This window comes from Suncus etruscus, chromosome 14 (assembly GCF_024139225.1).
Source record: "Suncus etruscus isolate mSunEtr1 chromosome 14, mSunEtr1.pri.cur, whole genome shotgun sequence".
NCBI lineage: Eukaryota > Metazoa > Chordata > Mammalia > Eulipotyphla > Soricidae > Suncus > Suncus etruscus.
Window position 1 is genome coordinate 25,567,953 of NC_064861.1, and position 26,359 is coordinate 25,594,311.

General features: G+C 50.8%; 1 protein-coding gene across 1 annotated transcript in view; it reads right to left on the reverse strand.

Moving 5' to 3' along the window:
- PSD2 (pleckstrin and Sec7 domain containing 2) overlaps window positions 1-26,359 on the reverse strand; it is a 43,566-nt gene that overhangs the window by 12,519 nt on the left and 4,688 nt on the right. The window contains exons 2-7 of the mRNA XM_049786002.1: window positions 19,516-19,900; window positions 16,010-16,465; window positions 15,524-15,715; window positions 11,781-11,861; window positions 8,206-8,318; window positions 7,735-7,793 (exon numbers count right to left, since the gene is read on the reverse strand). Coding sequence (XP_049641959.1) covers window positions 7,735-7,793; window positions 8,206-8,318; window positions 11,781-11,861; window positions 15,524-15,715; window positions 16,010-16,465; window positions 19,516-19,859 — 1,245 coding nt within the window. The 5' untranslated portion in view covers window positions 19,860-19,900. The remainder of the gene's footprint in view (window positions 1-7,734; window positions 7,794-8,205; window positions 8,319-11,780; window positions 11,862-15,523; window positions 15,716-16,009; window positions 16,466-19,515; window positions 19,901-26,359) is intronic.

Genomic DNA, 26,359 nt, shown 5'->3' on the forward strand with positions numbered 1-26,359 from the left:
CTGGGCCCAGCAGATTGGGCCAAAGAAACATGTAAAACGTATCCAAATTAGAAAGGAGGGTAACTTATTTCTAGTCAAAGACAATATATGTTCATACATAATACAGCCTACAAAATAAAATAAAAAGATTAATTAGTACTAATAAACCAATTCAGTGGATGGGTGAAAAAAAGTACTAATAAACCAATTCAGTAATGATGGTGGATATAAGATCAATATGCAACAATCTTATTTTTCTGCTATAAATAAGCTATCATAAAATAAAAATTTTAAGACAATGCACTTATAATGGAAGACAATATTTATAAAGAAATCCAAAACAGAACATTCTTTTTTTTTTTTTTTTTTGGTTTTTGGGTTACACCCGGCAGTGCTCAGGGGTTACTCCTGGCTCCACGCTCAGAAATCATTCCTGACAGGCTCGGGGGACCATATGGGATGCCGGGATTCGAACCAATGACCTTCTGCATGAAAGGCAAATGCCTTACCTCCATGCTATCTCTCCGGCCCCAAAAGCAGAAGTCATTCCTAAGCCAAGATGGGACAAAACAAAGAGGCAATCACCATTCGCTTATATGGAAAAAATATTTGAGGGACTTTGGGGGGAAGACTACATTTAGCAGTACTCAGGGAGTGCTCCCGGCTCTGTGCTTAGAGATCACTTCTGGTTCAAGAGACTATATTTGTTGCTTTGAAACGTATATGAATCCATATATGTGGATTGAACCCAGGTCAACTGTGGACAAAGCAAATGCTTTATCCACTATACCATCTCTCTGGCCCTGAAAAAAAATTTTTAAACATTCCCAAACCCCAAAATAACCAAATTACGCTAAATAACACATAAAATCAAAAATAGCAGTAACGGACAGTGAAAGTGCAAATGATATAGCAAATGCACAGCCTGGTGGGGAAAAATAAAATAGCTGCTGGAGAAGAAACAGGCTGGAGCTCAAGCTTCTTCTTTGTCAGCTGCTACAAAACAAACACTAAATGCTATTTTTGGCTTTTCACCTTTTGTCCTAAAATCAGAATCCTCTTTGGATTCTCTTTGATGAGAAAAACTGATACTTGGAATGGTGCAATGGTAGTATGGTAAACAGGGCACCTGTCTTGCACATCAGTTTGATCCCTGGCACCCCATGTGGAGTGCCACGTAGCAGGAAGTAACCCCTGAGTACTGATGTAGTCCAAAAACAAAAAGATAAGAAAAACAGGCACTAACGTAAGAAACTAAAAACTTTCAAAAAGCAGAGAATACTTGTAGCTAGAGAATAATTTGTACACTGAAAATTACTAAATGCTGATAAAAGAAACAAAATAAACAGTCAGACATCCCTGTGTTGGTGTTTGAAAGACTCAATATAGTAGGAAGATAATACTCTCCCAAATGACCTATCAATGTAGAAGTTTGCTACCAAAATCCCAATGATCCTTTTTGTAGACATATAAGTTTATCCTCAAATTCATACTAATGTCAAGGGATTCCAAAGGGATTCAATCTTAGAAAAGAATAAGTTCTTTGCTAGAAGATTCATGCTTCCTAATTTTCAAAACTTAATAAAAAAAAAGAGGCAATGGCATAAGAATAGATCAATAGAATAGAATTAATAGTTCAAAAGCAAGCACATACATCAATAGTCAACTGACTTTTGACAACCATGCCAAATCCATCCAGTAGGATAAAAACCTCTTAAGAAAGACAGAGACAGAGAAGAAAAATGCCTTTGTGGGAGCAAGAAGGAAACTGGGGAAACTGGTGATGAGAACTGTGCACTGGTAAAAGGATAATCTAGTGTTGGACATTTGTATGACTGAAAGTCAATCATGAACATCTTTGTAACTGTGAATCACAGTGATTCCACTTAACATTTTTAAAGACAGGGGCCGGAGAGATAGTATGGAGGTAAGTCGTTTGCCTTGCATGCAGAAGGATTGTGGTTTGAATTCCGGCATCCCATATGGTCCCCTGTGCCTGCCAGGAGTGATTTCTGAGTGTAGAACCAGGAATATCCCCTGAGCGCAGCCAGGTGTGACCCAAAAATCAAAAAAAATTTTTTTTTATAAAACAGAACAGTTGGGCCCGGAGAGATAGCACAGCGGCGTTTGCCTTGCAAGCAGCTGATCCAGGACCAAAGGTGGTTGGTTCAAATCCCGGTGTCCCATATGGTCCCCCGTGCCTGCCAGGAGCTATTTCTGAGCAGACAGCCAGGAGTAACCCCTGAGCAACACCGGGTGTGGCCCAAAACAAACAAACAAACAAACAAAAAAACAGAACAGTCAGGCCAGAGAGATAGCATGGAGGTAAGGCAGTTGCCTTGCATGCAGAAGGTCTGTGGTTCTAATCCTGGCATCCCATATGGTCCCCGAGTCTGCCAGGAGAGATTTCTGAGCATAGAGCCAGGAGTAACCCCTGAGCGCTGCCAGGCGTGACCCCCCCCCAAAAAAAAACAAACAACAACAACAACAACAAAAACAGAACAGTCTCTTCAACAACTGGATATCCAGAAGCCAAAGCACAGATGTGAGGATGATTCCAACCCAGCACTGCCCTACGTGGCAGCTCTGGTGACCCACAATGTACCACATCCAGTGTGGCTCCCCAGTACACTTTAGTCAAGTTTGTGACTACTGCAACCAACTATGCAACCCCCTGGGCACTGCAACTGGTGCAATCCACAGCACTTCAGCAACAGACAGAAAGAAAGAAACAAGTTGGACCTTGCTCTAGGAGATAAGATCCAAGGAATGGAACACATGTTCCACATGTAAGAGGCCTGGTTTCATCCCCAGCACCACATGTTCCCAAAGTAGCACTAGAAGTGATTCCCCAATAGAGAGCTTGTCAGTCCCACCTGAGCTCTACTGGGTATGATCCAGAAATAAAAAAGAGAGAGAGATATATATAATTCCAAATACTTCAAAGATCTAAATAGTTAAATCTTTGAAAGTCTTACCAAAATAAGCATACAAGTACATCTTGATTCCCTAAGACTTGGCAATGTTTTCTCTGAGATGACACTAAAAGAGCAAATAACAAGGAAGAAAAAATATACAGCAGACTTCATCAAAATGTAAAATGTGGGGCCAGAGTAATAGCACATGGCCAACCCAGGTTTGATCCCCGCATCCCATATGGTCCCCTGAGCCTGCCAGGAGTAATTTCTGAGCACACACCCAGGATATGCTTGAGTGTAACTGGAAATGGCCCCAAAACAAACAAGCAAACAAACAAAAAAGTAAAATGTGCAGGGACCAGAGCAATAGTACAGAGGGGTAGACTGCTTGTCTTGCACATGGCCATCCCAGGTTCTATCCCTAGAATCCCTATGATATCCCAAGCCTGTAGAATTGATCCCTGAGTGCAGAGCCATGGGGCCAGAGCAATAGCACAGTGGGGACAATGTTTGTCTTACATGTGGATAACCCAGGTTTTATCCCTGAGCCTGCTAGGAGTAATTTCTGAGCTCAGAGTCAGGAGTCACCCCTGAGCACTGCCAACTATAGCCCCCCACCCTACCCCCCACCAAAAAAATCAAACTGTCCACACCCCCATGTTTAGCAGCAGTAACCACAATAGTCAAAAGGTAGAAGCATGGCCAGAGAGAGCTCAGGTCTGGGCAAAAGCTTTATATGCAGGGGTTCCAGGTTTCATCCTCAGCATTACATAGTTCCCTAGCACTGTGAGAAAGACCCCTGAGCACCAAGTTGGGAGTAGCCCCTGAGAACCAGTCAGGGTGGCCCCAAAACAGAAACAAATAACAACTAAGTGGGCAGATTATTTAAATACGCATCTCTCCCACGAACACAGAGTCAACAAGCAAACACATAAAAAGATGCTTAACCTTATTTGAAATGCAGATCAAAACGAAATCCACCCACTGAGACACAGGGATAGCTCACAGGATGGTGGCATTCTCTGCATGTCTGATCTTTGGCACCAATGCTCCTTACTCCAATTTCTGCTAGGTGTAGCCCTGGTTGCTGCTGTAAATACTTGCCTGGCCCAGGTACCAAAACAGTAGACTGCACCTCAGGCTACAAGAAAATAACCTCCAAAATATGAAAAGAAGTGTTGGTAAGAATACGAAGAACAGAGGCCTTCCTACTGCTGGTGGGGACCTGAAATGGTTCAACCATCATGGAAAAGTTTCAACAATTCCTCAAAAAGTCAACTACACAGAGGGGGCTGGTGGCTGTGTCAGAAGGCCCTGACTGATGCCTACAACCCTGAGGGCCCATTTACAGTGCTATGCAGAGGGACTGAGCAGATCTGGAGGCTCTGCTTCTGGGGTCTGCTGGCACTATGACAGAACACTGATCTCCTGCAATTAGACAGCTTGTGTGAGAACTCAATGCCGCCTCCAACACACCCACTCCTATAAACTCAGCAACTGAAAGGTCTTCTGAGTACTACACTACACCACCAACAAACACTGTGCCACATAGCCAATAGTAACAGCAAAAGAGGCAGGACAGAAAGCTGACCTGGAATTACTCCCACATGACCTGCACCCACACTACCTGCTTTACTCTTACAACTGAAAGATGGGTGTTCAAACAAAAACTTGTGAGCAGATGTTCTTAGGAGGGGTGTCCACAACCACAAAAGATAAAAGCATATCTTCCTCAGTGGCGCGTTGTTCGGCATGAAAAGAAACAAGTTCTGACACGTACTGGACCCAGGGAACATCCTGCTGGGAAGGAGCCACTCACTGGTAGGACGCAGAATGTGCAAATCTAGAAGGACAGACTAGATAGGCAGGGGCTGAGGGCTGAAGGGAAGAATGAGGAGGGACTGCCTAAGGGGCTGGGAGTACTTCTGGGATGACGAGAAGGCTTGTGACCAGAGTGGTGACAGGACTCCAACTGCATGAATGTACTTAGCCCCCCTAAGCTGCATGCATCCTTTCAAGTAGCTACAGTTGTTCATTTTAGGTTATGTGTCTTTTTCTATAATAACAATTTTCTTTTTTTAAGCCAGTGACAGGACCATGGAGGTGACTCAAAGGGCCAGGAGCACCAGCGGGAGCCCCGAGGTTAATCCTTCATGCCCTGTGGCCCCGATACCACCTGATGTGGCCCCAGCAGTCCCCAATTCTACCAGGCCCAAACACTGAACTAGTTCTCCCAGATGACGAAGTATCTCCAAGAGTGACCTCCAGTAGCTCCAATATAGCTTGAGAAGAAAAAAAAAAAATCACTAGGAAAAAAACAAGATTTTACCACACAGTTAAAAGGCCTGACCAGGGGCCGCAGCAGTGGCACAAGCAGTAGGTGTCTGCCTTGCATGCGCTAACCTAGGAAGGACAGAGGTTTGATCCCCCGGCGTCCCATATAGTCCCCCAAGCCAGGAGTGATTTCTGAGCGCATAGCCAGGCGTAACCCCTGAGTGTCACTGGGTGTGGCCCCAAAACATAAATAAATAAATAAATAAATAAATAAATAAATAAATAAATAAATAAATAAATAAATAAATAAAAGGCCTGACCTAATCAACACATATAGGACAGTATTATAGCCAACAGCCACAAACACACTCTCAAAAAGCCCACAGGAAACATCTCTTCAGACAGATCTCTCTCTAAATGGAAAAGCAAGACTCAGCAAATTGCAAAGAAGTGAACTCATTCTGGATAAATTATGAGATTTAAAAATATAACAACAACTAGGCAAAAGCCATGTGTGCAGATCACTACAAAGCCCCATGATGTGAAGAATGTGGGGCTGCCTGCCTGTACTTCCCCTCATTTCCACCCCCCATTCCCATAGGTGGGGCCTCCCAGCCTGCCCTTGACCCTTAAGCCTCTCCCCACAACCTCTTCTCCAGCAGAAAGGAGGCTTTTATCCAGAAGAAATGAGACTTTGCTGTTCTGGCTACAGCCCCAGCCTAAGATCTGAGCCCTAGTCCCTTTGGGCCTGGCTGGTGGTGTCTTCCCACCCATACCCTGGCTAGAGCTGAGAAACTACCCAGGATACCACCCAGAAAACATCATCATGACCTCTGACACAAGAGCCAGACCTACATGACTGCAATGAGGCCCTGGAACAATTCCACCCCATCTGTAAGGCTCACCCCAGAGACAGAATGAGGCAGGCCAAGTAGGAAGGAAGTAGATGTCTCCTATTGGGGCAAGAAAGAACCAGACATTTAGGTGGGGGGGGGGAGAAACCCCATCATATTACACCAGTCTACAGCTATACTTGGAAGTCCCTTTATGGTCCGTACAATTGCCACCTGTGGCACCCCACTGTCTTCAGGAAAGTGCCCCCACCTCAAATCCCCTGCATTCAGCCACAGCCCCTCCCAGCATTTACTACCCAAAACACCCCAAGGCTGGAGAGATATGAGGCATATCCAGAGCATCTCAGTATGGCCAAATGGAAAAGGCCTCTCCCCCATTTCTGCCCACTGCCTACCCTCACCCCATTAGCCACTCCATTAACAGTGCTACTGGCAAGCAACAAAATCCATCCTGCACTTCCCTTCCAGTCTCCAGCTCCTTTTCTGACCTAAGCTGCCATCTCCCATCTGGAGGCTAAAACTACCTTCTTCCACCTTCAAACTAACTCAGTCCCCTCTGCATATCCCCACAACATTCAGCTGTCTTCAACCCCACCATCTTACTTTATCAGGATGACAGTGCTCGGCTATATCCACAGGCTTGGAGTCAGCTCCCTACCCCTTCTTGGCTTCCCCCTGGTGATGCCAACAGACACTGCAACAGCCCCCAACACAAATGAAAGTGCTTTCCACATCTCAGGAAGTGGCTCCTTCCCCCATCAGATGCCATGAGAAAGTCTGTAAGACTTACCCTTGGTCAGTCTCCTCATTGGCCCCCACTGCCCTGTCCTGACCACGCTGCCCCCACCCCCATAACAGCCTCTGTGGAAATACTTTGGCAGTCACTGAAAGAGTTAAACAGAATGTGTGACCCCAATTCACTACAAAATGTGTCCTCAGAATGAAAGCAGGTGTGCATAGCTGCCTGCTCACAGTATGGAGGGAGTCCAGAGTAAAGGCCCTGGGTCACTTGTGCCTCAGGGAGCAAGAGTCAGCCCCATGCACCTTCCTCCCTCTGTGCCCCAGGCATGAGTGGTGCCTGTTGCCCCCAGGGGTCACAAGTACTTCCCCAACCTCAGAGAGGCTCTGAGCACACGTGGGTGAGCAATGGTGGGCAATGACGGTGGGGAGCAGACGGTGTGATGGGGGACACAGAAGGGCACTACGGAGATGGACATGCACACTACCAGCTCCACTTACCACCTGAGGGAGGGCAAGAGAGCCCAGAGAGGGGTCCCCGGAGCAGACAGAGGAGAGAAGAAGGAGTTACTGAGGAAGGAGTCGCACTGAGGCAACCCGGGGCCCTGGCACCTGCCCCCTCAGTATGCCATGGTCAGGGCACAAGGGGACGAGAATGTCCCTTGAGGGAACCACCTCAGTGGCCTTGGGGGTGGATCTTCAAAGTTGGGCACTTGAGCTCATGGGCCAAGCATGGGAGGAAAGGTGGTAATGACCAGCAGGGACACAGAAGGGGCACACACCCTTCTATCCCCTGGGTAGACTGCCCACCTGTCACTGTCAGCGATCCATCAGACCTCAGCAAGTAAAACTGAAGCAAAGCTAGTTGAAAAGACAAAGTGCTAAGGGTCTCAGAATGGGGCTGGGGAAGGGCCCTTGACAACAGAACAGGTCAGTGAGAGGGCAGAGTCCCCCCTACACCCCCAACTTACATGTCCATGCAGATCTGTGTTGAGCAGCATCAGGGCACAGGTGAGTGTGTGGATTCCATCTGAGTCAGAAAGGGGACACCAAGGGGTGAGTCACCAACTTTCCCCAGTGGAGAGGATGAAACCCACCCTCAACAGAACTGACCACCTGGGGCCTATTCTGGCACAGGTGCCTCCTTCCTGGGTCAAAATCCCTTGGAGCCTGCCCATGCCCCTGGCCTGACCTGTGTCCCTCCAATAAAGGGCTTGTCCCCCAATTCTTGGAACCCAGGCATAGCCATAGCCCTGCTACTAGAAGTAGCCCTGCTTCTAGAACAGTCTAGAAGGGCTTTCAGGCACAGAGAACAAGGGCTGAGTCCCAGCCAGCAAAGCCCTTCCCACAGATCATGTTCTCCCATGGAGTTTACAAGGACAGACAGGGCCATGAAGGGAGGATGGGGCTGGGGGAGGCCCCATGAGAGGCACTCGGCTCACCTTCTGAGGTGCTGTCCTCAGGATTGCACTGGCAGTACCGACGAGAGAAGTGTGTAAGGACTCGCTCACGCTCCTGTGTCTCTCCCATCAGCGGGAAGGCCTTCAGGAAGGTTCTAGAGGATGATTCAGAGTGGCAACTGAGGATTTTTCAGAGCCCCTGAGAGTTCTGGCACAAGGGTCCTCACTGAGGGAATGACCCCTGATAGACAAACACCCCCCATAAGCCTGAACCCCAGAACCCTGATAGACGTCAGAGTTCCAGCCCCATCATAACTCATCTTTTGGAAGGAGGCAGGGGACAGTATGGAGAACAGGCATGGGAGCATTCTTCTTCCCAGGGGTAAATGCTATTTCCTAGCTCTCCCACCTCCTCTTTGCCCCTCCCTCATTCCCCAAACCAATGCCAAAACTAACTGCTGAGCTCCAAACCCTGGATTCCTTCCCCTATCACAAGTCCCCCATGTCTCTCTCCTACCTTGGACCTCCAGTCCCTCCTTCTCACGCCAGGATTTCCACTCAACCTCCCAACATCCCCTGCAAATACCAAGTACTTTTACAGGGATGTGGAGGCACAACCTTGGTGAGGTATGAGGTACCAGGGCCAAACCCAGGCCCCCCATGTAAGACAAGTGCTCTTCTCCTCCCCCACCACAGTGGTTCTAAACACACTCCAGGCTGGTATCTAAGCCATTGGGGATGTGCCTTCTGCCCATGTGAGGGTGAGTAGAATCCCCCACCACGCACTGAAGTGCAGGTAACTGAAGTCAGGCCCAGAGAAGCTGAGATGAGGCTTTCAGGAAAGAGTAGATGAACCAGCTCAGGAACTGTCTGTCCAAGTCTCGCAGTCAGGATAAGAGCTTGCCCCTCACTCGGCTGGAGTCACTTGGCTTCTGACAGAGTGGCTGCAATGCCAACTGCTTCCTCCTCCCTCACACAACCAAGGCCACCATTACCCACTGTACCCCAGTCAGGCAACCAGAGCAGGAGCTTTCCCCATCACTCTGCTCCTCTCCAAGCCCACTCTCCTCCCAACTCTGCCCTTATTCTCTTCACACACCTCTAGGACTTGTTTTGTTTTTTGGTCACACCAGTCAGTGCTTCTGGCTCTGCTCTCAGGAGTCATTCCTGGCAGTGCGCAGGGGACCAAAACCCGGTCAATTACTCTAGAACTTTCAAAATTCAACCAGCCCCTGTTCCTATAGCACCCCTCAGCACTATCCCCATCCCCTATCAGCATCCCTGCCCTTCCAATCTAACAGTTGCAAAGTCCTCCTTTTGACCCCACTGCCAATCTAAGCCCTGTGGTTCCACCCAACCTGCTTCAGAAGGCAGCAGAGTTTAGGATCAAAGGCCGGGGCCAGAGAGATAGCATGGAGGTAGGGTGTTTGCCTTTCTGCAGAAGGTCATTGGTTCAAATCCTGGCAGCCCATATGGTCCCCCAAGCCTTCCAGGAGCGATTTCTGAGCATGGAGCCAGAAGTAACCCCTGAGCGTTGCCAGGTGTGACCCAAAAAGAAAAAAAAAAGGACCAAAGGCTACCCGCACTGCCCCCCAAACACTGCTCTCCCCGGCACTATGTGTGGCTCCCAGCAGCCCCCAGGCAGGCACATGGGTCCTCCAGACCATTACCTGTGCCCTGACTGTGCTACCAAACTCCTCACCCAGCCCATCTGCCTCCTTCTCATACCACTGAAGACTCAGTTCAGGGTGGCCACGAGAAGAGGAAGAAGAATCCACAGGACACTGCTCAGTCCTCAAGGCCCTATGGTCCAGTGAAGACAGAATGGCCCCAGATTCAGGACAGGATTAGCAAAAAAGGTGGGGCTCACGAGTAGCACCTCTGAGAGAACATCTGGGTCAGGGAGCTGAGGAGACAGTCCTGCAGTCAGAGGGCTGAGGGGACACATGAGCAGTTTTTCCTTTGAGGTCAGTCACCACATTTAGAAGGTGGAAGTCAGGATGCTATAAAGCTGAGAAGGCCTCTGAGAGGAGTAGGGAGAGGACAGTATAATTACGGTTCAGAACCCACCAGAAGGAAAGGCTTCAGAAACACCCCAGTCTCCAGGGGAAACCTCTATAGCCTTATCCAGGATGGAGCTCAATCCTGAGCCTCACAAGTCTCACAGCCGCTCCCAGTTTAGGCCCGACGAGATAAGGGAGGGCCCTGTCCTCACTGACCTTCCATCCAAGGACAGGCAAGTTGCTTGGGGCACCTACAGGAATTCAGGGCCACTGTAGGCCACACAAACGCACAGCTCGAGAAAGGGAAGCACTGAGCACAGAGAACTCGGGATGGAAACCAAGGAAAATAGGCAAAGAGAACACATAGATCAGTCCATTGATGCAGACAATGGAGAGAGCAAAGAACTTTCTACCAACAAGAAGAGGGAAAAGGGCCAGGAGGCAGCTCAGCGGGAGGCCTTGCCTTGCCTGGGGAGAATTGTGGGGAGAGGATAAGAGAGAAAAGAAAAGGAAAGTGGAAAGGGGAGAAGAAGGAGAAAACAGAGAAAGTAGGAGATTCCTCCAGAGAATTAAAAATTATTCTAATGAAATAGCAAATTTAGGTTTGAGAAATACAATAGGAAGCAAAATTAAAAAAAGGTGAAAACTCAGTAAATGGGCATAAGGGCATATAAGACACAGAAAAGGAGGAAAGGACTGAAGAAATACAGTGGGTAGAGTGCATGCCTTGTACAGGATCAACTCAGATTCAATCTCCAGCATCCCTTATAACCCCCTGAGCCTACCAGGAGTAATTCCTAAATGCAGAGCAGGAGTAAGCCCTAAGCATCTCTGGGTGTGGTCAAAAACAAAAAAACAAAAACAAAAAACTAGAAAATAATCCAGCTAAAGCAGAGAGGATACAAATGGAAAATACTTTGTTTTTAGGTATGAGGGCCAAAAACTTAGTCCAGTAGTAGAGCACATTCCTTGCACAGTGAGGCCCAGGGTTCAACCCCAGCACCCCAAATAAATGTAAACTTCAGTCAGAAAGCAGTACAGAAGTAAGGCACCTTCTCTATACCCACTAACCAGATCTGATCCCAGGCATACCACATATGGCCCCTGGAGCCCTGCCTGGAGTGATCCCTGAGCACAGAATCAGGAGTAAGCCCTGAGCACTCCTGGGTGTGGACCCCTGTCCCCCCCACACAAAATTAAGACTGAAAGTGTAAGCATTTATTACCCAGAACCAAGTACACTTACCTCAGAGACTGACCTCCCTTTTCAAACGCTCTGCCCTCAAAGCCTATTGGCTCTCTTCTCACCTCCTGGTCTAAATACCCATAGGTTCTGAGATCAAATCCCCCTTCCCACCTCACCCTTCAGCAATGGGGAGAGTCCTGGCTATACCCCAATCTGAATCTGACTGATGGACACAGGAAGTGCTTACCAGGCACTTTGCCCTTCTCCCCTCTGTACCCACCCATCCCACAGCCCACTTAGGGGATCCCTTCCTTAGCCTCCCTAAAGGAGCAGGAGACTGGCCCATACAGCCCAGTATGCTCACAGTCCAGCTCGCCCAGGAGTGCAGGTGTCCCCCCTCCCCAGCCCTGTCCCATCCTGCCCACTGACCTGAGCGCTCGGTCCAGACTCAAGCCTGAGAAGTCGAAGAAGCTGAGGTACTCCCCAGCCACCAGCCTGCTAAACTCGTTGCTGCCAGGAGAGGAGGAGGTGTCCGTTAGAACAGTCATGGCAAACAATAAGGGTGTGTGGACAAGGGGCCTCCAAGTACCTCTATTTTGAACCAGACCTGCCTGGCCCCCTGCCACTCCTTCCTCTCCTCCTGTTGCTAGTTGAGCGCTAACCATTCAGCCTTGACTGTGGGGCTGGGAGGTGCAAGAGGAGATGAGCAAGGGGTCCTAGAGAAGGTAACATCTCAGCCAACACCTGGGGAAGGAAGGAGCTGGTGAGGGAGCAGGGTAGAAAGAGCGCCCCCTGCTGAGAAGACTGCACATGTGAGGCCGGAACCTGGGGGCAAGCACACAGGGCAAGAGATGAGGCAGGTAGGGCAGAGTGAATCATACATAGTTCAGCAGGTAAGGCATCTCTTTTGCACAGAGTCCACTCCGGATTGATCCCCAAAATCCCATACAACCCCCCAGAACCTCCAGGATTAATTCCTGATTGCAGAGCCAGGAATAACCCCTGAGCAGAGCTGGGTGAGTGATCCAAAAAATTTATAAAAGAGAAAAAGAAAAGCGCAGTGGTAAGGCGTTTGCCTTGCACGCAGCCGCCCCAGGACAGGCTGTGGTTTAATCCCAGCATCCCATATGGTCCCCTGTGCCTGCCAGGAGCAACTTCTGAGCAGAGAACCAGGAGTAATCCCTGAGCGCTGCCAGGTTTCCCCCCCCCCCAATAGAGAGAGAGGAGAGAGAAAGGGGGGGGAGGGCCCTGATTGCTATGGTCTGAAGCAGGGGCTGAGTGTGGACCCCTATGCAGTGGTGAGTGGGGACTCAGGGGCAGAGGCAGCCTGTATGCATGCAGCCAACTCAGGATGGACCCAGGTTCAATCTCCAGCATCTCACATGGTCCCCTGAGCCTGCCAGGAGCAATTTCTAAGTGCTGAGCTGGGAGTAACCCCTGAGTGTTGCTGGCTGTGACCCAAAACTCCTCCCACAAAAAACGGGCTAGAGTTATAGTAGAATGGGTAAAGCATTTACCTTGCACACATCTATTGATCCCTGGCACCCCATTTGGTACCTTGAGTACTACCAGGAGTGATCCCTAAGCACAGAATCAAGAATAGCCCTGAGCACTGCTGGATATGTCCCAAAAAAGAAAAATATAATAATAAAAGTCACCCCTGAAAAAAACAGTACGGAGAGTTCTCAGTACATTTAGAATTGAACTGTCATATGACCCAATGATTCCACTTTTGGGTATCTACCTCCAGGACACAAAAACATTCCTTTAAAAGGACATATGCATACCATATGTTCAATCCCCAGCATCCCATCTGGTCTCCTAAGCACTGCCAGGAGTGATTCCTGAATGTAGAGCAGGGAGTATTCCCTGAACATTGCCAGGCGTGGCTCAAAAACAAAAACAAAACAAAAAAGACCATGACATTTTTTAAAGACATAGATCAAACATTGGTGAAACTTACACATTTATACAGACTAAGGAAAAAAACAACTAAATTGCCAAAGCAATCCTAGGGGAAAAAAAGAAGATGGAGGCTTCTCTTTCCCTAATTTAAAATCATACATAAAGCTGCAGTAATCAAAACAGTGTGGTACTGGACTAAGGACAGATTCTAGAACCAAAATACTGGGGAAAGAGAGGCTAGACTAGAGCAATAGTACAATGGGTAAGGAGGCACTTGCCTTGCCTATGACCAGCCTGATTTCGATCTCTAGCACCCCATACAGTCACTCAGCCCTTCTAGAAATTATCCCTGAGCACCGCTGATGTGACAAGAAAAAAGGGGATGCACAGAACAGAAACTTCCTCAAAGAAGACATACAGATGAGAAAAAGGTATATGAAAAATGCTTATTACCAGGGAAATGCAAATCACAATGATGAGATATCACCTCAAAATTGTCATGCACCACAAAGAAGAAAAACAACCAATGTTGGCCTGGATGTGGAAGACAAGGAACTCTCATTCACTACTGATAGAGTGTTGACTGGCCTTCTCTTTCAGGAAAACAACATTTCTCAAAAAAATAAAAATAAAAAAAATAAGGGGAGGGAGAAATAGCACAGCAGGTACAGTGCTTCCCTTGCATATGGCCAACCAAGGTTCCATCCCTAGCATGCCATATAGCCCCCTGAGCACCACCAGGAATAATTCCTGAGTGCAGAGCCAGGAGTGCAGGAGTAACCTCAGAGCATTGCCAAGTGAGACAAAAACAAACAAACATACAACTAGAAATTGAGCTCCCATATGACCCAGCAATTACACTTCCTGGCATCAATCCTAAGAGCCCTAATCTCTATTCAGACAAGACATCTGCACTCTATGTTCATTGCAGTACTATCCACAATCACCAAAATCTTAAAACAACCAAGAACAGATGAGTGGATAAAGAAACCATGGAATATGTATATGTGTCTATTATACATATGTATATGTATGTCTATGGATATAGGCATACATATATACATATGTATATAGACACACATAGTGGAATACTACTCAGTTATCAGGAAGATAAAATTGCACAATTTGCTGCTGCTAAATGGATGAATCTGGAGAATAAAGTTAGTCAGAAGGAGGACAGACACATAATGATCTCCCTCATACATGGGATAGAAAGAAGCTAACAGGGGAACATCAAACACTCAAAGGCAACAGAACTGAGAACTTCTGCAGTGGAATGGGAGTGGGGATAGTAATGGGAGGGGGGAACACTGGGATAACAGTGAAGGGAGTCAGACACCCCAGTGGAGGGCGTGGTGCTAAAATGATTTCTGTAAGAAACCCTACCATTAACAGTGCAGAAAACTGGGGTGTCTAAGGAAGCTGCAGCTGTGGAGGAGGCCCCAGAGACACTGAGAAGGGAGCGTGCCAGAGGCCATGGGGCGGCAGAGGGGAAAAGAGGTTGAGGGGAGTGGGAGGTGCTGTAAGGGGAGGGTTGGAGGTTCCCAAATGGGGGAGATAACAGAGTCCTGAGAGCAGGGAAGAGAAAATTTTCCTCTTCCATCAGGGAAGAGGGAAGCTGGGGACCCAGCACTGTGAAGACTCCTGGAACGCATCAGGTTGGAAGTTACAGTCTACCAGGAAGGTTGGGGTATCCAAGAGAGTTCTGGGAGAAAAAAGGGGATTGGAGTGCAGTGCAGGACTCAGTCCTGCCACCCTGAGCTTTGTGGGTTATGGGTGCTGGTAGGGGCGGCTCAGTCTCACTGTTCCCCGCTATTCCTCAGCTGACCCCAGGGCACAGTCCCTGAACCAAACCTTAGGACTCTGTACCCACCAGCCACCCTAGAGACAGTGGGGCAGGCAGAGGAGGGGCACCACACCCCCTCCATGTCTTGGACTCTGTCCTTGTCATTTGGGGATCTAAACCAGTCACTGTCTCCTCCCCCAGCCCCAAGGGGGCCCCTGCTGAGCACAAGGCCTGAGCCCAGGCAGCCAAGAAAGGAAACAGATTTAGGCCAAGGCCAGGAATGAGGACAGGGCAGGAGGAGGGGCTCTGAGGGACGTTGGGAGCTCCCAGCATAGTCCCCCAATCATTCACTCACACACACGCCAACATACCCAGCACTGTCCCCCAGTCACTCACTCATACGCACATGCATGCAAGCATACACGCACCCTTCAGGAGTAGAAAGACAACAGGCGTGTAGGGCTGCAGGGACCCAACTCACTTCTTGCCCAGCTGCCGGGCCACGTCACAGCGCTGGAAGCCCTCAAGGTGGTAGAGACGACGTGCCAGCCTGCGGGCGGCCTCACTCACCCCCTGGCACCCATTGGCCAGGGGGTCTGCGCTGGTGGGGGGCCCCTCAGAGCTGCTCAGCTCCGAGTCTGAGTCCGACAAGCCCTCCTGCAGGCCAGGCTCACTGCAGACAGACGGGGAAAGGAAGGTCAGGACCCACACAAGGGCCAGCACAGCAGAAAGAATCAAGGAGAGAGTGAAGCCAGATTTCTCAAAGAACCGCTCCAGTGAGAGACAGTAGAGATAGTAATGGCCAGCACCACCCCCTGAGGACTGGCAGGTCTCAGAGAAAGGAAAGAAGTTGGGGAGGGACGTCTGAGTGCGGAGGAAGGACAGAGCAGGTTGTCTGGGTGAGGGACAGAGAGGGTTCCCCTGCCTGGATTCCCCCAACTATCCCAGGGAGCTGGGCCCGACTCACCTGACTGAGCTCAGCAACTTGTCCCCCTCCTCATCCTCCTCATCCTCTTCGTCCCTGCCCAAGTCCTGGAGTCTGTCCTCATTGTCATGGTGGAAGCCATTGGGCACGGAGGTAAGGGACAGGCGGCTCAGGACATTCTCGGAGCGGCTGCTGGAGATGGAGCGCCGCAGGGGACTCTCCAGCTCTACTCCAGCCGTGCCCGTGTCGCCCTCAGGTCCCAGGTCACTCATGCCCAAGCCCAGGGTGGGTTCGGGACTGTCGCGCACCCGCTGCTGGATGAGGGGCGTGAGGGGAGCCTCGAAGCTGACGCAGCTGTCGCTCTCATCCGTGAGGCTCAGCACGTCCAGGGAGTCAAGGCTGCTGTACTGGGTGCCTCGCAGTAGCTCCGACTCCACGATTTTCTCAAATGTGGTGCTGAAACCGTCCCGCACATCGGGCTCCTCGGGGCTGCCCGGCCTGCAGGAGGGAGACCCGGTCATCACCCTTAGTTGGAAGCACCCAGGAAGTACAACCAAGACCAGGCCACTCCACTCTACGCTTCCAGCCAATATGCCCAAGCACTGGGCTAAGGGCCTGGGCTGGTTCCGGGTGCAGCAGAGAAAAGGACTGTGGTGATCCTGACCCCTCCATGCTCAATCCCAAGAGCATCATTTGTCTGAAAGAATGAATAGAGACTCCTTCCTCCAGGCACTGAATTAGGGAACAGTGGGTAGGGGAACCTCTCACCATTACGTTGCAAAGGGTCACAATTTTCTATGTACCCTACATACACCATCGTGAGAGATTCTTAGCATAGCTGACCACATTCTAGCTCTCAGGTCCTGCCTCAGGACACCCTCAGAGAGCCTGAGAAGCAGGTCACACCCATCCCTGCTGCCACCCACACCCATCTCTCTCCCCTCTCCAGGCCTCTCCATTTCCGCCCAGCCCAGGGCACAGGATGCTGCCACCTCCCATTTATCTCTGTTCCCAGCATCACCCAACTACCCACACCCAGGCCAGGAAGAATATGCACAGTCAATCCTGCTGAAGGGGCAAAAGGTGGGCAAGAGGCTGTCAGCCCCCAGCCCAACACACTCTAGAACTCTTGCAGGGCCCAGCACTGCCTCCTAAAGAGCCTTCCCCATTGGGGTCCTCTGCCTGGGACACCTGACCCCAGCTGAAGCTGAAGCTCGTCCCATTGGGGACCTCTGCCCTCACTGCCCTGCTGGTAACTGGCTCATCCCAGCTCTTCCCAGTCTTGTTTTGTCAGAGGTTCAATTTCTTTTTTTGTTTTTGTTTTTGGGCCACACCTGGCGGTGCTCAGGGGTTATTCCTGGCTATCTGCTCAGAAGTAGCTCCTGGCAGGCACGGGGGACCATATGGGATGCCGGGATTCGAACCAACCACCTTACGTCCTGGATTGGCTGCTTGCAAGGCAAACGCCACTGTGCTATCTCTCTGGCCCCCAATTTCTTTTTTTGTTGTTGTTTTGGTTTTTGTTTTTTGGCCACACCTGGCAGTGCTCAGGGGTTACTCCTTGCTATCTGCTCAGAAATAGCTCCTGGCAGGCACAGGGGACCATATGGGAAGCCAGGATTTGAACCAACAACCTTAGGTCCTGGGTTGGCTGCTTGCAAGGCAAACGCCGCTGTGCTATCTCTCTGGCCCCCAGAGATTCAATTTCAACACACAATCTTTATCCATGAGTGCATACAAGTGGGCAGCTGTGCTATTGGTTTGGTCCATGGACATATTCCCAACACCTGGAATAAAGCATCATACAGAAATGAACAGGGCACACCTGGGAGGATTCTGGATGCCTGGGAGATGCATTAGGGAGTAAAGGGAAAAAAAAAAAAGAGCAAGACTAAGAGTAGGATAAAAATTAGAGATGAAGGAGGAAAAATAAGAATAATTAGAAAGAGAAAGAGCTGCTGACAGCACAGGAAACAGAATAACAAGAAACACTGACAAAACAAGAAGCAAGGCTAAGTGAAGAGAGTAAAGAGGTAAAGTAATTGCCTTGCACACAGCTGACCTGGAATCAATTCTTGACACCCTAGCCCTAGATGGTCTCTCAAACACAGCCAGGAAAGATTCCTGAGCAGAGAGCTAGGAGTAAGCCCTGAGCACCACTGGATGTGGCCCAAAAACCAAACCAAATTTAAAAGCAACAAGGCCTGGAAAGAGAGCACAGTGAATAGGGCACTTGCATGTGGCTAACCCGAGTTTGATTCCCAGCATCCCGTATGGTCGCCCAAGTACTACCAGGATTGATTCCTGAGTGGAGAGCCAGGAATAACCCCTGAACACTGTTGGTACAGCCAAGGGTAAAAAAAAAAAAAGCAGCAGCAAAGAGTACACACTGGGCCTGGTAAATCTAGGTTCATCTTTACAAAAGAAAGCACCCCATCCCACTGATCCACAGAGACCATGCTGTTTTGGAGGCTGGGAATGTCCCTTCCCCACAAACAGGCATCTCCATGTGCCCCCAGAGCCTCTAAAAACCTTCTGGACAATACACAGAGGTAGGAGAGAGAATGACAGCCACAGCGAACCCTGTCCCCAGACCCAGCAAGGCCTGGGAGCTGGGGTTCATTAGTTTTCTGCAGCAAAGGAAGCGGGTATAAGTGGGCAGGAGACTAGGGTCACAGCTATCCATGCCAATCTCTGGGGTGGGAGAGGAGACAGGACAGGAGACAGAGCAGACACTGCTATGAGACACAGGCTGTGGGGGCTCTCGTCCACTCAGTGCTGTAGATGGTCTCAGGCAGCACAGCCAACCCCTGAGTCTTCTGATCACACCCCTCAGGCTTCCCCAGTGAACCTGCCCCCTACACACAGTCCCGAGGAAGCTGAGGAAACCCACTTACAGCCACAGCACATGTGGCCCCACAGGCTCCCATCCTCCTGAGCCCACACCCCAGAGATCTAAGCATACTTCCTCCTGCACACCCGTGTGCACCCCTAAACACACCAGCACCCCCCACTTACCCCAGGTTGCTCACAGATATAAGTGCCACTGGCCAGGGCCTGTAGTGTGCATGCCAAGACTTACATAGTTCTCCAATCCCCACCCTCCACTTCCTTCCTCTGGCTCAACTGGCTCCTGCAGGCACAGGTGAAGCTGCCTTTGTGAGCAGGACAGGCGCCCTGCCTGGAAGAACTTCCAGCTGAACTCAGATGAGTGGTTTGGCAGTGATGAAGCCAAAGGGTTCATCTACTAAGGGTAGTTGTAGAATTGAAGAAGTGGAGAGAAGACCGTACCCCATCTCTCACATTTAAGCCCTTCGGGATCTCTACTGCCCAGCCTGAGATTGGGGAAGGGGACAACGGTCGTTGTCCCCAGAAATCCCTCTCATGACACTCAGACTCCCCAAACACCTGGAAGTCCAAATGGAAAGAGACACAAAATTCTCATTTTATGGATGCAAAGAACCAGAAGAGCTACACAGTGAGACTCAGACCACTTAGCACCAGGGCTGACAAATGTGATGAATCCCCACCCCAGGACACCCACTTACCCCAGCTGAGGGTCCTCGGTGTCTGCACAGAGGCTTCTGGCGGCATCTGCTCCCTCTGCTGGCCCACCAGCCCTCCGGGGCATGGACTCTGCTGCATCTTCTAGAACATTTGAGTCTGGCCCCAGGGCTAGGCCATTGGTGAGGTTGAGGCCAAGGCTGAGGGCGCGAAGGGCCACGTCCGGGCCCTTTGTGGGCTCACAGCCTGGCCTGCTGTGGCTACTACTCAGGTCCTCCCTGACTGCCACTCCATTCTGGACCCCAGACTCCTCCGCGGGCTGCAGGCTGGGGTCCCGGGTGGCACCACACTCCCCAGGTAGTGTGGAAGGGCGCTGCTCCTCATCCATCGCATCCACTGCATTAACCGCTGGCCAGGCCTCCTCTATACCTAGCAGCAGTGGAAAAATCAAGGAGCAGGTGAGACGGCCACGAGGGGCTCGCCAGAACCTCCCTGGCTGGCTGCAGGCTGTGTGTGGCCTCCACCATGGCCGGCTCTGACCAGGCCCACCCTCCCAGCTTCCCCGGCCCTGCCTAACCCATTACCTCCAAATCCCAGTGTTAAATGTGCCAGAGCTGACCAAGGGTCTCTGAGGAGTCAGAGGAACTGAGCTGGGGAAAGCCGCTCCAGCCCCTCCAAGGCCCCTTTGCATGATAGAGAATGATGAAGATGAAAAGAGCAACTCCCAGACTGGCCGCCAAGGCTCTTTCAAGCCCTGCCTCCTTCCTAGTCCTCACCCTGGTCCCAGGAGCCACAGGAGAGATCACTGGGTGCCCGAAGGAGCAGGGCGGGGCTGCCTTCGGAGCCAACAGAAGTGCAGCAGGGAGACCCCTGGGTGGCCTGGGGAAGCCCAACCAATGGCGCTGTCCACGGTGCTGGCCAGGGGTGGTGCCACCGAGCTCGCCCAGAGCCCAAAGTCTGGAGAAAGCCAGGAATAGAGAGGGCCAGGGATTCCCCTCCATCCCAGTTCAGAAACACCTGAGTCTGTAAGAGCAGTGCCAGCAAGGGGGCAAATCCTGCCCCAGTTGCCCTCCCAGACCCCAAGCCCCCTGCAGTGCCTGCCCTGTCAGAGGGAGCCCCTCACAGCCCCTCCAGCCCCACCCACCCTGCATGCACCATTCCTGGGACTTTGCGTCCCTCCTGCTTCCAGACCCCACGAGAACTATCTGCCATTTCACCAGGCTTAGCTATTTAGGCCTTATCCACTTCCTGGGGACACAGAATGGTCCCTCCTCTCTTCAGGCCTAACCTGCCCATAGAACTCCCTCCAGTTTACTCTAGTGAAGGGATGTGGGGAGTCAAGAGGACTGGACGGGGCCAGAGCAACGTCAAAAACAAGCTGCAGAGCAAGGGGGGGACATGTCATGGTCACTCTCACCTACACCCTGGGGGTGGGGCTCAGACTCTGCCTCTCTAGGGCTCCTGGGACCCTCAAGTGGGAAGCGGTCACAAAGAAAAACAACTAGATTTACTCTCCCCAGAGAAACAAAGTGGGCAGGAAAAGTGAGGACTAAGCCCAGAATATGTACCCCAAATGCCATCCTCTGGAGTTCTGAACACCATGAGAGGCGGGGGTTGGAGTAAATAAAAAAATTAAAAAACAAACAACAAATGACTTCCACAAAGTCAAAATCTGAAAAGCCAAGCTCCAGGCTCTCTAGGCCCTGATGCTAGGGCAGCAGGAACCCCAAGAGGCTCAGCACTGGGCTTCCTGGGCTGCCCTAAATCCCTGCCAAGGTGTGTGCTGCTATTTCCAGCCATCCCTCTGGCTGTAGCACAAGGGAGGAAGAACAGGTCAGCTCAGAGATTCCTGGGGTGCAGGCATCTCAGACAAGAAAGTGGACGAGGGGCCGGCGAGGTGGCGCTAGAGGTAAGGTGTCTGCCTTGCAAGCGTTAGCCAAGGAAGGACCACGATTCGATCCCCCGGTGTCCCATATGGTCCCCCCAAGCCAGGGGCAATTTCTGAGCGCTTAGCCAGGAGTAACCCCTGAGCATCAAATGGGTGTGACCCGAAAAAACAAAAAAAAAAAAGTGGACGAGCCATGCCTCTGGCCACCACTCTGGTCTGGTTCTCCAGTTTGCTCTCCGGGTCTCAGGGTTTCACCCCATTCCCCAGGGAAGGTGAACCTGCAGAGGGGGTCTCTCCCTGGAAAGAGGGAGGTCTCACCTGAGCTCTGAGGGAAGCCTGAGATCTGATAATAGGAGCAGCTGCTACTGCTGCTGGGTCTGCACCAGCCCCAGAGGGAGGACTGAGGCTGGGAGTTGAGGAGCCCCTCTGCATCACCTGGCTTCTGGGAAATGACCTTGGGAAGCTTCCAGCCCTACCTGCCCTGTCGTGTCCTCCTGCATAAGGTGGAGGGAGGATTCTCTAAATGCCAAGCACAAGACCTTGCCCTCAGCTTCTAGGTCCAAGCAACATTAGGGGCAACATTGAGCTGCACTCTGGGCTGAAGGCCAGCAGAGCCCAGAAATAGCTGAGCCAGGAGCCCACCTCTCTCATTAAGCCCAAGAGAGGGGGACAAGACAAAGGCATAAAACCTGGACCTCTGGTCCTGCTCTGAGCCCACCTGGTTCAGGACTGCAATTGCCCCATTGGCCTCTGGACCCACTTGGTCCACACATGGGGGGTGGACATCACTTAGACCCTCCTTGTGAAGAGCTGCAAGGAACTGAAACTCCTGTGTGTGAAAAGGCCAAGTCCCTACAGAGATGGAGCCAACAGGCAGCTCAGCCCTCTCTCTGGCAGCACACAGGCCAAAGGGGGCCTGAGGTAGACAAGCAAAGTTCTGCCTGAGTCGCTGCCTGTGGAACTCTAAAGGAGCTGCACTCTGCTCCACCCTCACTGGCCAGGCAGAAGCGGCTGTTTCTTAGGTCCTGTGCCAGACACTCCCATTGAGTCTGTCCCCCTCAGATCCTCAAAGCAATGCTGGTGACCAGGACCCTCCCGCATGGCTAAGGGCAGGATCCGTACAGAGGGGTCACGACCAGGGGAGACAGATGACACAGGCTGGCAGTCGCCAGGACCCCCTACTTTGGCTCATACAGGGTCCTGCTGTCCTTGGAGTGCCCTTGAGCTCAGCAGCCTCTTTCTTAACCCTGAGTGTGAGAAGGCCCCTGATTGATGCACCCATCTAGCTCAGGGCTAGATGCCAAGCCAGGCATTTTCCGGGTCTGAAACACTCCTGAGACAACCCATCCCCCTCCCTCACACTCTCCTGTGGAAGCTGAAAGGAACCCTGAGCACACCAGACCATCCATACTCCTCCCAGAATCCCTGTTGGCCTTAGTTAGGGTCCAGAGGGGTCTCCTCAGCATGGCCTGGCAAGGCCCTCAAGTTCTCTACCCTTGCCCACCTATGCCATGGCAGCACATCCATCTTCTTTCTGCTTCCAGCTCACTAGCCATGGCCTTGGCCTAGAATGTTCCTTACCACTTTCCACACCTCTTCTGTCACTTGGCCTTCACTGCCTTCCCCCACATGCTAAGCATTACTTCACAGGGAATCCCCTTGTCTATGTGCTTCCCACTTCACCCCATTCCCTGCTCATTTCCCCAGGAAGGGTGCTGTAGGATGGTAGGGGTCCTGTCATAGTCACTTTTGTCTCTCTAGAGCATTTTTTAAGTTTGTGGAGAGTGAAGGGCCTAGAGCTCATCAGCATCCCTCATGGAGGAAGAAAAGCTGAGGGACAGAATCAGGACCCCAGAGCCCAGAGTCACTGGAGGTGTCCTGGTGATGCTTCCACAGGACATTCCCACAGGATATGGGTCCACCGGCCTGAGATAGGACCCAGCCTGCATAGAAGCTGACAGTGCACACACATGTATTCACACATACATGCACATACAGATACAGACACAAGCACAGATATACATATACATGGATACCGGGAAACTGGGCAGATACTTGCCAACAGTCCCCCCAGCTGCTAAGGTGACACTGAGGAGCCTACAAGGGACACGTTTGCAGGCAGCAAAATTTACATTATTGGCAGCCTGAGCTGAGACTCTCTACTTTAGGAGATACCAGGAGGCAAGGGGAAAGGAAAGGAGTAAACTAGTGCTCGGGGCTGAGGGGTCGGGAAGCACACACACCCCCACTGACCACTACTGTGCCTGCAGATCCAGGTGAGAAGAGAGAGAAGCACAAGCCCACCTGGTAGAATGGAAAGCATGCAGCAGAGTTTGGGACCATGGAACTAGAGTGCCCAGGGGAAATCTAAGTGTCTTGCGGTAGCCAAGGGTGTGTCGGATGCAGGGTGGTACAGAGAGGGCTGGGATAGGAGAAAACTGTCTCAGAATGTTGGTGTAGACCAGAGGATCACAAATTCATTGGGCCTTCTTCACCCTTTCCAGAAAAAAGAAATCACTCCCGGGGGCAGAGCAATAGTATAGCAGGCAGGGTAGCCAGCCCAGCACCCAATATGGTCCTGAGTGCAGAGACAGAAATAAGCACTGGGCACTGCTGGGTATGTCCCCAAAGACAAGGAAGGAAGAGAAGGAGAAAGATAGAGATGGAGGGAAGGAGGAGTAAGGAAGTAAGGCAGGAAGGCAGGAAGGAAGGAAGGAAGGAAGGAAGGAAGGAAGGAAGGAAGGAAGGAAGGAAGGAAGGAAGGAAGGAAGGGAGGGAGGGAGGGAGGGAGGGAGGGAGGGGTAGAAGAGAGAGAAAAAGAAAGGAAGAAGGAAGGAAGGAAGGAAGGAAGGAAGGAAGGAAGGAAGGAAGGAAGGAAGGAAGGAAGGGAGGGAGGGAGGGAGGGAGGGAGGGAGGGAGGGGTAGAAGAGAGAGAAAAAGGAAGGAAGAAAGACAGAAAGAAAGAAAGAAAGAAAGAAAGAAAGAAAGAAAGAAAGAAAGAAAGAAAGGAAGGAAGGAAGGAAGGAAGGAAGGAAGGAAGGAAGGAAGGAAGGGAGGGAGGGAGGGAGGGAGGGAGGGAGGGAGTGGTAGAAGAGAGAGAAAAAGGAAGGAAGAAAGACAGAAAGAAAGAAAGAAAGAAAGAAAGAAAGAAAGAAAGAAAGAAAGAAAGAAAGAAAGAAAGAAAGAAAGAAAGAAAGAAAGAAGAAAGGAAGGAAGGAAGGAAGGAAGGAAGGAAGGAAGGAAGGAAGGAAGGAAGGAAGGAAGGAAGGAAGGAAGGAAGGAAGGAAGGAAGGAAGGAGGAAGGAAGGAAGGAAGGAAGAAAGGAAGGAAGAAAGAAAGAAAGAATCACTCAACACATCTTAGCCCTTCTTTAAGCAACAGACAGAAAGTGCCCTTAATTGCACTTGAGGCTACTCTATGCTCCCCGATGTTCCAGAGCCCTTGCAAGTGAGTGGCTTCACTTCTTTGGGATACACTGGTATAGAACCAAGCTGACACCAGGATGCCTGGAGTTTGCATCCAATGTGCCTCCTTGGGGAACCCAGGCAAACACTTCCCTCTCTGGCCACATTTCCAGTGAGTGATGCAGATTGCTCACCACTTTTTTGGGGGTTTGGGTCATACCCAGTAGTGCTTAGGGGTTACTCCTGGCTCTATGCTCAGAAATCACCCCCAGCAGGCTCAGGGGACCATATGGGATGCCGGGATTCAAACCACCATCCTTCTGCATGCAAGGCAAATACCTTACCGCTGTGTTATCTCTCTGGCCCCGCTCACCACTTTTAAGACCAGACTGAGCATCCAAACAGAGTTGTGGGTCCCACTCTAGATGATGTCATAGATGTAAAAAAGTTTCTGAGGGGTTTCACCGTGACTGTTCCCAAGACCTCCAAGACCTCCCACTTTGATGCTGGATCCTCAGAGAGGGCGACTAAGCAAAGGAACCCAGAAAACTTCATTCTCACATACTCCATTCCCGCCCCCCAAATCCATTCTGAGTACCCCACAGTACTGTTACCCTTCCCCCATTTCCTCACTGACTTGCCAACCTGGACACAGGGACCAGAACATTCCATCATTATCTATGATCACACACACACACACACACACATACACACACACACACACACACACACACACACACACACACGGACAAGGATGATTGTTTATAGTACACACTCAGACAAGATCTGAGCTTCGGTGGCCTGAGTATTCAGAGACTCTACAGGAACCCCAGTCTAACAGCAGGGCAGTGGAGAATGTACAGTAAGGCCCCTGGGTGGGGCCCTGGGGGTTGGCGAAGCTCACCACGCTCCCCAAAAGTCTCACCCACCTAAGGACCCTCCCTCAAGGCCCCAACTAAGGAGCATGGAAGGGATGTCCACCAGGAGCCCCAGAACTTCCCTGTTCCACACCAGAACGACAAGTCCACTGTGGGGACAGGTTCCTGTTCAGCTCTCCCACTACAGGCTCTGTGACCTCAGAGGGAAGCAGGTGGTCGCTCTGAGCCTCTAGTGCTCTTTGGTGAAGTAGAAAGTCCCAGAGTAGGCTGGCCGCCCACAAAGCTTTCAGGGGCCTACCTAAGAGGGGAGGCAGGAGAAAGCCATGTGAGAGAAGGCAAGGACTAAGAGTCTACCTAGGCCTCCATATAAAAAAATGGCCTGAACAATAGCACAGCAGATAGGGTATTTGCCTAGCACTTGGCTGACCAGGGTTCAATCTCATATGGCTCTCTGGGTACCACCAAGAATGATCCCTGAGCACCAACAGGCATGGCCCCAAAACAAAACAAAACATAAAAAAGACATACAGACCCTTCAAGGGATGCCAATTGGGGTTATTAAAGGGCACAGCACCTTCCTACCCTTCTCTCAGCAGGGTCTCTGGGGTCAACTGCCTCCTGCAATGGGTCCAGCAGAAGTCTCCAGGGCCTGGTGTATTTTTGCATCTCATCTGCATATGCCCCTAAGCCTGTTGGGACTTGCAAGGGCCCTGGGCCC